This window comes from Serinus canaria, chromosome 15, assembly GCF_022539315.1.
Source record: "Serinus canaria isolate serCan28SL12 chromosome 15, serCan2020, whole genome shotgun sequence".
NCBI lineage: Eukaryota > Metazoa > Chordata > Aves > Passeriformes > Fringillidae > Serinus > Serinus canaria.
The window spans coordinates 1783786-1796771 of record NC_066329.1 but is presented as its reverse complement, the minus strand read 5'-3'; the positions used below and the strand labels follow the sequence as shown (position 1 = coordinate 1796771).

Genomic DNA, 12986 nt, shown 5'->3' with positions numbered 1-12986 from the left:
GGGGGGAGGAGGAGGAGGCAGATCAATGGAAGCGGGGAGCCACACCCGGGCGGGGGTGGGGGAACGTCACCGAGTGTCGCTATGTGTCACCCCCGTGCCCCTCCCGTGTCCGCGCCGCCCCCCCCATCACGCCCGTGCCCCCTCCCCGTGTCAGCGCTGCTTCCCCCGCCCGTGCCCCGGCCGTGTCTGTGTCCCCCCTCCGGGCCATGTCCCTGTCCCCCCCCACCGTGTCCGTGTCCCCCCCGCTCCCGTCCCCGCCCGCCGCCGCCGCCGCCCCCGTCCCGGCCCTTTCTGGGCCGCCTCCAACTTCCCGGCCGGGGCGCGGCGGCGGCGGCGGCGGCTCCGCGGGGCTGCGGCGGCCGAGCCTCGTTGGGCGCCCCCCGGGCCCCCCCGGCCGCCCCCCGGGCCGCTGCCGGCGGCCGATGGCGGCGGGGGCCGCGGCGGGGCCCCCCCGGCGCTGGGAGCCGCGGCCCGGCCCGGAGCGGGGAGCGGGCCCGGCCCGGCCGTAGCGGAGCGCGGAGCGGCGGCGGTGAGTGTGGCCGGGGGGGTCGGCGGGCAGCCCAGGGCCCTGTGTCATCCCCCGTGTCCCCGCAGGTGCGGATCCCCTCCCGCTGTCCCCGGTGGATCGCCCTGGAATAGGGACCCCAGCGCGGACAGGGGACCCCCCCCCCCCCCGAGACAGAGACACCCCCAGAGATGGACAGCCGCCCCCAGGGGACAGGGGGACCCCCGACACGGACACCCCTGAGCACGGACACCCCCCTCCGAGGGTAGGGACCACCCCTCCCGGCAGAGACAGCCCCCCCGAGGGAAAGGGACCCTCTGTCCCCGCGGGAAGGACACCCCCTCCCCGAGGGAAAGGGACACCCCCCGTGAGGATCCCCTACTCTGGAGGCATGGGGACCACCCCCCAACAGGGTCCCCCCATCCCCGAGGGCGGCAGTGCCACCTCCCCCAGGTGAGGGGACCCTCCCCAAGGGACACCCATCCGAGGGTAGGGGACACCCCCTCGGCAGCAGGGACACCCCAGAGGCAGGACCCCGTCTCCCGGGGTGTAGGGCTGGGCTGGGGGTGGCAGTAGAGGTCAAGGGGTTCCCGGGAGGGGGTGACCCCTCTGCTGAGCCATCCCTGGTTCTTGTACCCCCACCCCAAGTCAGGGACTGCCAGGGGCCTCCCCCAGGTGCAGCCCCCACCTCATGGCTGAGTGCTGGGACCCCAATCCCCCCACCCCCTGCAGCCCCTCAGGGTTGAACCCCATCAGGGTAAAAGGGGGGGCTCCCTGCCCCAGGCACTGCCATCCCTCGGGGTGTCACCGAGGTGAGGACACCCACCATGACTGGGCAGCTTTCAGGGAGGGGTTGGAGAGGGATGTCCCCTCTGTGCCACAGCTCCCCCCCAGGGGTGGGCATGGGTGACAAGGGACTCATTGACCTGGGGGGGGGTCACAGGATGAGGGGACACAGAGTGGGGGACATGGAGAATTGGGACACACACGGCAGAGGAGATGTTGGAGATGTGGGGGGGGACACGCAGGGTGGAGGGACAGGGAGTGGGGGGCTGCAGGTCCTGGCAGGGATCAGGCAGGTCCCGGAGGGGTGGTGGCAGTGGTGATGCTCCTGCCCATGGGTAACGTGTGGGGGAAGCTGAGGCACAGAGGGGTCACCGAGGTTGGTGGGTGGCTTTGGGGGATTTCCCGCCCACGACAGCCCCCGTTGTCCCCCCGCAGGCAGCTTGCCATGGCCGACCCCAGCCACATCCAGTCGGCCGCCTCCAAGAGCATCCGCCCCTTCCGCTCCAGCGAGGAGTACCTGGAGGCCATGAAGGAGGACCTGGCCGAGTGGTTCAACACCCTCTACGACCTGGACATCCAGGTGGACACCTTCCTGGAGAGCCTGGAGACGGGCTGTCACCTCTGCCGCCACGCCAACAACGTCAACCGCACCGCCCTGGACTTCCAGGAGCGGCACCCCGAGGCGGCCGCCCGCATGCGCGTGCCCCAGAACGAGGTGGTGTTCCAGGCCAAGAACGTGGTGCCCGGCTCCTTCATCGCCAGGGATAACGTCTCCAACTTCATCCAGTGGTGCCGGCAGGACCTGGGCATCCAGGACGTGCTCATGTTCGAGACCAACGACTTGGTGCTGAAGAAGAACGAGAAGAACTTTGTCCTCTGCCTGCTGGAGGTGGCCAGGAGGGGCTCCAAGTTTGGCATGCTGGCCCCTATGCTGATCCAAATGGAGGAGGAGATCGAGGAGGAGATGAGGGACCAAATGGCCGAGGGCGCGCTGGGCACGCGCCGGGAGAGCCGGGACCCCCGGGCGGGCGCCTTCCCCAGCCGGGCCCGGCCCATCGCCCTGTGCGACCTCAAGAACCTGGACGAGCTGGTGAGACACGCGCTGCCCGCGGAGCCCTGCGCCTGGGTGAGGGCCCTGCCGGCCGCCCCGCGCCGGGACACCGCCAGGGCCTCGCCAGGGCGCTCGGGGCTCTGGGGGAGGTGCTGCCCAGCGCCCGGCGGGGAGCTCTGTGCTTCATGGGAGGTCCTCTCTGTCCGGCCAGCAGGGTGCCCTCTGTCTCCTGGGAGGTCCTGTCTGTCCACTCAATGGTCACTCTGTGGTCATTAGGAGGTCCCACCTGTCTCTGTCCAGCCAGCAGGGTCCATGGGGAGGTCCCACCCATCTCCGTGACCCCCAGGAACCCTCTCTGTCTCTGTGGCTCCTGTCTGTGTGCCACATGAGGTGCTCCATGATCCATGGGAGCTCCCACCTGTCCTCCCAGCAGGGCATTCTGTGGTCTCTGGCAGGTCCCACCTGTCCCTGTGACCCCCAGCAAGTCCTTCCTGGCCATCCAAAGGGCGCTCGGTTTTCCGGGGGAGGTCCCACGTGTCACTGTGACCCCTAGGAGGTCCTTCTGCCCACCCCTGTGGTCCATAGGATGTGCTCCACCCACCCATCCCAGCTCTCCATGGCTACGGGAGCTCCTCCCCACCCACCCGGGTTCTCGTGGAGCCTCCTGACTCCAGGGGGTGTTATTTCGGTGGCTGTGACCAGAATCACAGCTGTCACCTGTGCCCTGCGCACTGCTCCCCGTGAGGGTGTGACCCCCAGTGGTCCCCACCGCAGGACTGCTCCTCCCCTCCTCGGGGTGCTGTCCCCAGGCATGGACGTGGGCACATCCCCGCTGCTCGCAGCCACAATTTGGGGTGTCAGGAGGGGGGCGCGGGGACCCCCCCGGGCCGGGAGCTCAGGACGGATTAAAACCGGGTGCGGGATCCGTCCCGCGGGTGAGGCAGCGGATTAATCCGGCCCGGGGGGGGACACGGGGGGACAGGGGGGCTCTGCCCTCCCCCGACTCCCTAAGCCTTTTTTTAATTGAAACCCCAATTCCTCATTAAGTCCCTCATTAAAGAGCATCCTGACCCCGCCCAGGGCCGCATGGGGGGGGCCCCCGTGGCTGTTGCCTCCCCAAGCCCCCCTGGCCGGGCGCTGCCAGCCCCGGCTGCATTTTTCCGGGCTGCGTAATTCCTCGCCATCGGCTTTTATGGGCAGCGCCAGCGCCGGGGAGGAGCCTGGCGGAGCAGGACCCGGCCCGCCTCGTCCCCAGGTGCCCCCCCCGAGGTGGCAGCAGGGTCACGACCCCTCCTCACTGCAGCCCCCCCCCCCACGCCCCCATTCCGTGACACAGTTTCCCCAGCTGGGGCTCTCCGTGTCACCCGGATGGGAACCGGAGCGGCCACATCCTTCCTTCCTCTCCCCGCTGCGATGGGCACAGCTGCAGGAAGACCCCCCAAAATCACGGAATTATTAAAGAAACCCCAAATTTCGGGGCGAGGTGGCGCCGTGCCCTCCGTCCAGCCCCGGGCCGGGGCAGGAGGCGGCCGCGTCCCCACGTCCCCCCGTGGCTCCCGGTTTAATCCCTGACGTCAGCCCGGGAGATAGAGCCGGCAGCTGGCAGCCGGCGGGACCACGGCACTGCCCGGCCACCCAACAGCCCGGGGGTCCCTGCCCGGGCCCCCAAATCCTCCCGCTCCTCTTTTCCCTGAGCCACACCTTCAAGTTTGGAGGGAGGCAAACCCCCCGGGATTTACCCCATTTCTGTGGGTGGATGAGGTCCTGCCCCATGGCGGGGATCTGGGGGCGAATCCCCCGCGGGTCAGCATTGGGGGGTGGGGGATGTTGTGTGCCCACCCCCGGGGGTCCCGCGGCGGGTGGACCCCAAATGGGGAGATCTGTGCCAGTTCTCAGCCTGCCGGGGATGCCCAGCCATGGGAGGAGACCCCGGCCCCGCTGCCCCTGAGCCCCCCCACGGAGGGGAGCTGCACACAGAGCCCTCCATGGGTGCCCGTCTGAGGGACTGCCCCTATGTGGGGATCCACACTGACCCTGCAGGGGGGTTTGTGCCCCACCGACCCTATAGCAGGGGGTTCTGTGCCCACCAGCCCTATAGTGGAGGGTCTATGCTTCATCAGCCCTATAACTGGGGGGTCTGTGCCTCACTGACCCTATAATGGGGGTTCTGTGCAGAACCCTATAGCCCTATAGTGGAGGGTCTGTACCTACTGATCTTATAACAGGGGTCTTGTGCCCCACCGACCCTATAGGGGCGTTTCTATGCCCACTGGCCCTAGAGTGGGGGGGTCTATGCCCTGCTTGGCCCATAATGGGGAGTGTGTGCCCCAGCAGCTCTGTAACAGCGGTCTGTGCCCCACCGGCCCTACAGGGGGGTTCTGGACCCCGCCGACCCTACAGCAGGGCGTCCACACCCCACTGACGGCTCCGCTGTGTGCCCGCAGGTGCGGGAGATCCTGGGCTGCTGCTCCTGCCCCTCGCAATTCCCCATGGTCAAGGTCTCGGAGGGGAAGTACAAAGTGGGCGACTCCAACACGCTCATCTTCGTCCGAGTAAGAGCCGCCCCCTCACCCCACTGTCCCCCTCTCTGCCCCCATTGTCCCCCCCATCACACCGGGCCCCTCCACCCTCTCCTTCCCCCGCTCCCGGGCAAGGTGGGTGGGGTCCCGGGCTGGATGTCCCGCCCACGCCGGGGTCCTGGGGTGGCTTTGGTGGCTTTTTGGGAGCCGGCAGGGTGACAGCGCTGCCCGCAGGTGCTGCGGAGCCACGTCATGGTGCGCGTGGGCGGCGGCTGGGACACCCTGGAACATTACCTGGACAAGCACGACCCGTGTCGCTGTGCTGCCCTCTGTGAGTGTCACCCCGCAGCCCGTGTCCCCCCCCCCCCCCCCCGGCACGCTCCTGGCGCCTGGCCTGCTGGGGGCTTCCATTCCCTGCCTCTCCAAGGGATCCGTTCCTGGATTCTCCCAGGGGCCCCTTTCCCTAATTGTCTATGGGGTTTTGCTCCCTGATTTTCCATGGGATTCCATTCCCTGGCTCTCCCTGGGACTCTGTTCTCTGTTTCTCTGTGGGGTTCTGTTCCCTGATCTTCTGTGAGGTTCCATCCCCTGGTTCTCCATGGGTTCTGTTCCCAGATTCTCCCTGGGCTCCATTCCCTGGCTCTCCATGGGACCCCTTCCCTGGTTCTCTACGGAGTTTTGTTCCCTAATCTTCTGTGGGATTCCATTCCCTAGCTGTCCTTGGGACACAGTTTCTGATTTTCCATGGGGCTCCATTCCCTGGTTTTCTGTGGGGCTCTGGTCCCTCTTTCCCCATGGGGCTCTCTCTCCGTAGGTTCCAGTCCCTGATTTTCTGTGGGGTTCTGGTCCCTGTTTCCCCATGGGGCTCTCTCTCCGTAGGTTCCAGTCCCTGATTTTCTGTGGGGTTCTGGTCCCTGTTTCCCCCTGGGTTCCCTTCCTTGGTTCTCCCTGATTTTCTGTGAGGTTCCATCCCCTGGTTCTCCCATGGGTTCTGTTCCCAAATTCTCCCTGGGCTCCATTCCCTGGCTTTCCATGGGGCCCCTTTCCCTGGTTCTCTTTGGGTTTTTGTTCCCTGATTTTCTGTAGGGTTCCATTCCCTGGTTCTCCCTGGGGCTCTGTTCTCTGGTTCTCTAAGGGGATGTTGTTCCCTAATCTTCTCTGGGGTTCCATTCCCTGATTGTCCATGGGTTCTGTTCCCAGTGTCTCTCTGGTTCTCTATGGGTTTTTTTTCCCTGATAATCTGTGGGGTTCTATTCCCTGGCTCTCCTTGGGACACTGTTGCTCATTTTCCATGGGGCTCCATTCCCTAGTTCTCCACAGAGCTCTGATCTGTGGGGCTCCATTCCCTGATTTTCTGTGGGGTTCTGGTCCCTGTTTCCCCCTGGGTTCCCTTTCTTGGTTCTCCCTGATTTTTTGTGGGGTTCTGGTCCCTGTTTCCCCCTGGGTTCCCTTCCTTGGTTCTCCCTGATTTTCTGTGGGGTTCTGGTCCCTGTTTCCCCCTGGGTTCCCTTCCTTGGCTCCCTGATTTTCTGTGGGGTTCTGGTCCCTGTTTCCCCCTGGGTTCCCTTCCTTGGCTCCCTGATTTTTTGTGGGGTTCTGGTCCCTGTTTCCCCCTGGGTTCCCTTCCTTGGTTCTCCCTGATTTTCTGTGGGGTTCTGGTCCCTGTTTCCCCCTGGGTTCCCTTCCTTGGTTCTCCCTGATTTTCTGTGGTGTTCCCTTCCCTGGGGCTGGGTTCCTCAGGGCACTGATCCTGCTGGTAGGGGAAAAGGAGAGTGACAAAAGTGGGATTTTTCCCCAAATTGCCGAGATGCCACCACCTCCGGGAGTCAGCCCTGCTGGAAAATCGGGATGCTGGGAGGGGAGGGCTTGCTGAGCGCTATCCCCGCTGACCTCCCCCTGTCCCTTCCAGCTCACCGCCTGCCCCAGCCCCGCACCCCGGGCATGTCCCCCCAAAAAGCAGCTCCCGGCACCTCCTTGTCCCGCGCCTCCAGCCCCAGCGTCCCCCGGCGCCCCCGGCCCGCCGGGCCCCCCCCGGCCGGGGCGGAGCGGGGCCCCCAGCCCCGGGGGGACCCCCCGAAGCCCCCCAGGCAGGAGGGTTTGCCCCCCCGCGGGGGGGCCGCCCCCTGCTCCGGCAGCCCCTCCCGGAGCCCCGCGGAGCCGCGGGGAGCGGGGACGCTCAGGTACGGACCCCGGGGGCTGGGGGGACCCCAAAACTGCGCCGAGACCCCATGGCAAGGGCTGAGCCCCCCGCAGGGGATGGGGGAACGGGGGCGTTAATGGGGAAAGCACTGGGGGCAGTGGGAGGGAAATGGAATCACTGGGGGCAGTGGGAGGTACGAGAGGGTGAAATGGGGTGCCCTGGGGGCTGCAGTGGGGAAATCATGGGGGAAAATGGGGCAGTGAGCGGTACTGAGGGGGCAGTGGGGTGAATTTGGGGTGGAATGGGGGTGCAGTAGGAAAGAATGGGGGAATTGGGGAGCAGTTGGGGAAGGCAGGGGAGGGGAAATGGAGGATGACAGTGGGGGTGCACTGGGAGGTGATGGGGGGCAGTGGGAGGGGGAAATGGGCAAAGCATTGGGGGATCAATGGAGGGGAATAGTGGGGGGCAGCAGGGGGAGGGAAGGGGGAAATGGGGTGTGCAGTGGGGGATTGTGGGATTTCATGGGGGTTCAGTGGAGTGGGGCACTGGGGACCAATGGGGGAACAAGGCGGAATGGAGGGAAGGGGCAGTAGGGAATGGAAGGAAGGGGCACAGGGGTCCAGTGGGGTGTGAAATAGAGGGGGATTGGCGGGGGGGAAATGTGGGGTGCCATGGGGGGGTTCAGGGCAGGGAGGCAGTGGGTGTGCAATGGGGGAAAATGGGGTGCAAGGGAGAGAATATGGGGTGCAGCAGGTGGGGGCTGAGGGGGGAGAAGGGGGACAATGAGAGTGGAATGGGAGGATTCAGTGGGGGTTTAATGGAGGGGGAAAACGGGGGGCAGTGGGGAGGGAAATGGGGTTCTGGGGAGTGCAGTGAGGAGGAAAGGGCAGTGAAGGGGAGAACGGGGGTTCAGTGGGGGGGTTTAATGGGGGGACAAGGGGAAGGGAAATGAGGTTCAATAGTGGCAATGTGGGGTTCGGCAGGGGTGCAGTGAGGGTGGAAATGGGGTTTGGGAGGGGAATGGGGGGTGCAGTGGGGGTGCAGTGAGGAGGAATGGGGATAAAGGGGGAAGAATGAACGGGTGCCGAGGGGAGGGAAATGGGGTGCAATGGAGGGAGTGTGGGATGCCATGGGGGGGAATGGGCAGGGTTGGGTGGGGAGGGGTGCAATGGGGGAGCTCCACAAGGAGGGGTGCAAGGGGGGGTACCAATGGGGGTTCATGGAGGCTGTGCAGTTGGGGGATGCCCTGGGGGGGGGATCCAGGGTTTCTCACTCTCCCTGCCGCCCCCAGGCCCCGCGCCCCCGCGCGCTCCCGGCGCTGTCGGGGTGACAGCGACTCCTCGGCCCAGCCTCGCGCGCAGAGCGGCCCCCGCCGCCCCCGGCCCGCCGGGACCCGCGGACCCCCCCGCCCCGGGCTCCCCCGCGCCTCCCGCAGCCCCGGGCGCGGCTCCGCGCCGCTGCTGCTCATTCCGCCGCACGGCCCGACGGGCAGCACTCGTGGGCTCGGGCGGAGCCCCCCGCGGCCGGGGCCGGCCCCGCGGGGAGCCCCGGGGGGCGGCGCGCGACCCCCGGCCCGGCCCCGGGGACCCGAGGAGGCTGGCGCGGAGGCTGCGGGCCCCACGCTGGCTGGAGCCCGGGCAGGAGCAGCGGCTGTTCCAGCGGATGGAGGAGGAATTCCTGGCCAAACACGCGGCTGCTGGAGCAGCTGGGGGACACGGAGAGCTCCCCCCCGCGCCCCCCGCCGCCGCTGACTCGGCACTATTGCTCCTCGTCATCCTCGTCTTCCTCCATGAACGTGTTCGCCAAGCACGGGCTGCCCGCCGAGGAGGGGGCGGCTGGGGCGGGAGCAGCGATGGGAACAACAACGGGAACGGCAACGGGAAGCAGCAACGGGAACCACGGCGGGTACCCCCCGCTGCCGTCCAACCCCACCCTGGCGGATGCGAGGCGCCGCTCCACCTTCTCCAGCTCCTCCGACGAGAGCTGCTGCTTCCCGGCCTCCTGGGACAACGGGAGACCCCGGGGAACCCCGGCTCCGACACCGACTGGGCCACCGGCTGAGGACGAGCTGATGGAGATGGAGGAGAGCCCCGGGCCGGGGGTCCCCGCGCCCCCGCCGCGGCCCTGGGCCAAGCCCCGGCTGGACACGCAGCCCCACAAGACGCCCTCCCGCATCCCCACGCCCCGGGGCTACGGGGCAGGCGCGCAGCGGGCCCCGAACGGCAGCCCCAGGGCCTGGGGGGCTCTGCAGAGCATCCCCTCCTCCCTCCTGGAGCCCTCCTGGGCCCCGCGGGAGCGCGAGGGGATGGAGGAGAACGCGTGGCCCTGAGGGGGTGCGATGGCAGTGGCAGCTCCTGGCAGCCCCTGGGGACATCCCCGAGCTGCTGGGGAGGGGTGGAGGTGGCACCCAGCCAGGAGGTGGCCACAGAGCTGGGGTGGCCAGGACGTCTCACTCGGTGACTGTTGGCACTGGGGTGGGCCCTGCGAGGAGCCCCCAGCCCCAGAGGGTGCCAGGGGTGTCCCCATGCCCTGGGGAACAGCTCCGGGGGGGGGGCAGCTGTGTGGTCAGGGCAGTGGTGGCCAGAGCAGAGCTGGGAATGGGGCTGGAGAGCACCCAGTTCTCCTGGTCTCTTCCTCTCCTCACTCTTCTCCACTGGTTTTCCTTATTTTGGCCTTCTTCTTGTCTTCTCCTCCTCTTCTTGCTATTCTTGTCATCCTCCTCCTCTCATCTTCTCTCCTCCTCTCTCTCTTGGGCTGCCTCCTCTTCTCTTGTTTTCTCCTCTTGGCCTTCCAAGTTCTTTTCCCTCATCACCTTCTCTTCTTGACCTTTCCTCTTTCCTTCTTGGCCTCATCATCACCTCTTTGTCCACTTTCTCATCTCCTCTCCTCCCCAGTCTCTCTCTCCAGCCCTGAGATGACTTGGGGACATGGTGTTTGTCACCCCAAGCCCTGTTTCAAGGCAGGAGGGGGGTCAGTCTTCCCTCTGCAGTCCCCAGCTGGCCACAGCACTGCCCACAGCTCGTGTTGATGTCCCCGGGGTGGGACAGGGCTGTGTCCCCAGCCCAGGCCACCGTGGCCCCCACCCCTGCATGTCCTCTCCAGCCAGTAAAGACCAACGGAGCTGAGCCCACCATGTCTGCTCATCTGTCCAGGCCCAAGGGAGGGAGGCTCTGGGGGTGCCAGCAGGGGGGAGCAGTGAAGAGCTGGGCTGAGGCTGAGTCCCAGTGTCCTGTAGCCCTTACAGCCACTGGGACCCCTCCAGAGGTGTCCCTGGAGCCCCAAGTGGAGGCTGTGCAGTTGGGGGATGCCCTGGGGGGGGGGGATCCAGGGTTCTCACTCTCCCCTGCCGCCCCCAGGCCCCGCGCCCCCGCGCGCTCCCGGCGCTGCTCGGGTGACAGCGACTCCTCGGCCGCCTCGGCGCAGAGCGGCCCCCGCCGCCCCCCGGCCCGCCGGGACCCCGCGGACCCCCCCGCCCCGGGCTCCCCCCGCGCCTCCCGCAGCCCCGGGCGCGGCTCCGCGCCGCTGCTGCTCATCCGCCGCCGGCCCGACGGGCAGCACTCGTGGGCTCGGGCGGAGCCCCCCGCGGCCGGGGCCGGCCCCGCGGGGAGCCCCGGGGGGCGGCGCGACCCCCGGCCCGGCCCCGGGGACCCCGAGGAGCTGGCGCGGAGGCTGCGGGCCCCACGCTGGCTGGAGCCCGGGCAGGAGCAGCGGCTGTTCCAGCGGATGGAGGAGGAATTCCTGGCCAACACGCGGCTGCTGGAGCAGCTGGGGGACACGGAGAGCTCCCCCCCCGCGCCCCCCGCCGCCGCTGACTCGGCCTATTGCTCCTCGTCATCCTCGTCTTCCTCCCTGAACGTGTTCGCCAAGCACGGGCTGCCCGCCGAGGAGGGGCGGCGGGGCGGGAGCAGCGATGGGAACAACAACGGGAACGGCAACGGGAGCAGCAACGGGAACCACGGCGGGTACCCCCCGCTGCCGTCCAACCCCACCCTGGCGGATGCGAGGCGCCGCTCCACCTTCTCCAGCTCCTCCGACGAGAGCTGCTGCTTCCCGGCCTCCTGGGACAACCGGGAGACCCCGGGGAACCCCGGCTCCGACACCGACTGGGCCACCGGCGAGGACGAGCTGATGGAGATGGAGGAGAGCCCCGGGCCGGGGGTCCCCGCGCCCCCGCCGCGGCCCTGGGCCAAGCCCCGGCTGGACACGCAGCCCCACAAGACGCCCTCCCGCATCCCCACGCCCCGGGGCTACGGGGCAGGCGCGCAGCGGGCCCCGAACGGCAGCCCCAGGGCCTGGGGGGCTCTGCAGAGCATCCCCTCCTCCCTCCTGGAGCCCTCCTGGGCCCCGCGGGAGCGCGAGGGGCTGGAGGAGAACGCGTGGCCCTGAGGGGTCGATGGCAGTGGCAGCTCCTGGCAGCCCCTGGGGACATCCCCGAGCTGCTGGGGAGGGTGGAGGTGGCACCCAGCCAGGAGGTGGCCACAGAGCTGGGGTGGCCAGGAAGTCTTCACTCGGTGACTGTTGGCACTGGGGTGGGCCCTGCGAGGAGCCCCCAGCCCCAGAGGGTGCCAGGGGTGTCCCCATGCCCTGGGGAACAGCTCCGGGGGGGGGCAGCTGTGTGGTCAGGGCAGTGGTGGCCAGAGCAGAGCTGGGAATGGGGCTGGAGAGCACCCAGTTCTCCTGGTCTCTTCCTCTCCTCACTCTTCTCCACTGGTTTTCCTTATTTTGGCCTTCTCTTCTTGTCGTCTCCTCCTCTTCTTGCTATTCTTGTCATCCTCCTCCTCTCATCTTCTCTCTCCTCTCTTCTCTTGGGCTGCCTCCTCTTTCTCTTGTTTTCTCCTCTTGGCCTTTCAAGTTCTTTTCCCTCATCACCTTCTCTTCTTGACCTTTCCTCTTTCCTTCTTGGCCTCATCATCACCTCTTTGGCCACTTTCTCATCTCCTCTCCTCCCCAGTCTCTTCTCTCCAGCCCTGAGATGACTTGGGGACATGGTGTTTGTCACCCCAAGCCCTGTTTCAAGGCAGGAGGGGGTCAGTCTTCCCTCTGCAGTCCCCAGCTGGCCACAGCACTGCCCACAGCTCGTGTTGATGTCCCCGGGGTGGGACAGGGCTGTGTCCCCAGCCCAGGCCACCGTGGCCCCCACCCCTGCATGTCCTCTCCAGCCAGTAAAGACCAACGGAGCTGAGCCCACCATGTCTGCTCATCTGTCCAGGCCCAAGGGAGGGAGGCTCTGGGGGTGCCAGCAGGGGGGGAGCAGTGAAGAGTTCGGCTGAGGCTGAGTCCCAGTGTCCTGTAGCCCTTACAGCCACTGGGACCCCTCCAGAGGTGTCCCTGGAGCCCCAAGTGCCCCAGGGCCAGGGACCTGCACCTCAGGGCTGCTGGCCCAGGGGGACACAGCAGGTTGTGGGTCACCAGGAGGGTCCAGACCTGCTGGTGGTGACTGCCCTAGTGTGACTTTGGGGGTTCCAAAGCAGGGTGTCCACCTGCTCTGCCAGTGGAGCTGGTGTCCAGCCCCAGAGTGGTGCTGGTGGCCCATGGGGTGTCCCAGAGCAGCACCAGTGATTTGTGGGGTGCCCCAGAGCAGGACTTGGTGGTGCTGCTCATCACCCACCCCACAGAGACCAGCCACAGCTCCTGGGGACCCCACACTTGTCCCCAACCCCAGGAGGGGCTCGGGGCACCCAAACTGGACACCATGTACAGTGTAGGGCCACCTTGGCCTTGGTGGATCCCTGAGAGGCTCCAGGAGCAGAGCCACGAGCTCTCCAGGCCCTTCCTGTCCCCAAGGGGTGACTGGCCCCATGTCCCTGGTCCCAGCCCTGCCCATCTGCTGTGTCAGGCCTTGCTGTGCCAGAGGCCACTGGCCCAGGGAGGACTTATCTGGCCCTGCAGGGCTAGCAGGAAGCTCCCAGGATCCTGCTTCCCTTGGGGTCACCGGGCCATGGCCACCCCAGCAGCGTCCCCATGGGCTGGTGTCACCTTTATTCA

At 67.3% G+C, this 12986-nt stretch overlaps 1 protein-coding gene across 1 annotated transcript; it reads left to right on the top strand.

Moving 5' to 3' along the window:
• The first annotated feature begins 654 nt into the window (after nt 1-654).
• GAS2L1 (growth arrest specific 2 like 1) lies at nt 655-12183 on the top strand. The gene is made up of 7 exons (XM_050980728.1): nt 655-770; nt 1727-2381; nt 4787-4894; nt 5096-5192; nt 6771-7133; nt 8351-9320; nt 10358-12183. Exons 1-7 carry the CDS (start codon nt 697-699, stop codon nt 11385-11387), a joined length of 3297 nt encoding a protein of 1098 aa, XP_050836685.1. The 5' UTR covers nt 655-696; the 3' UTR covers nt 11388-12183.
• Nucleotides 12184-12986: the final 803 nt, after the last annotated feature.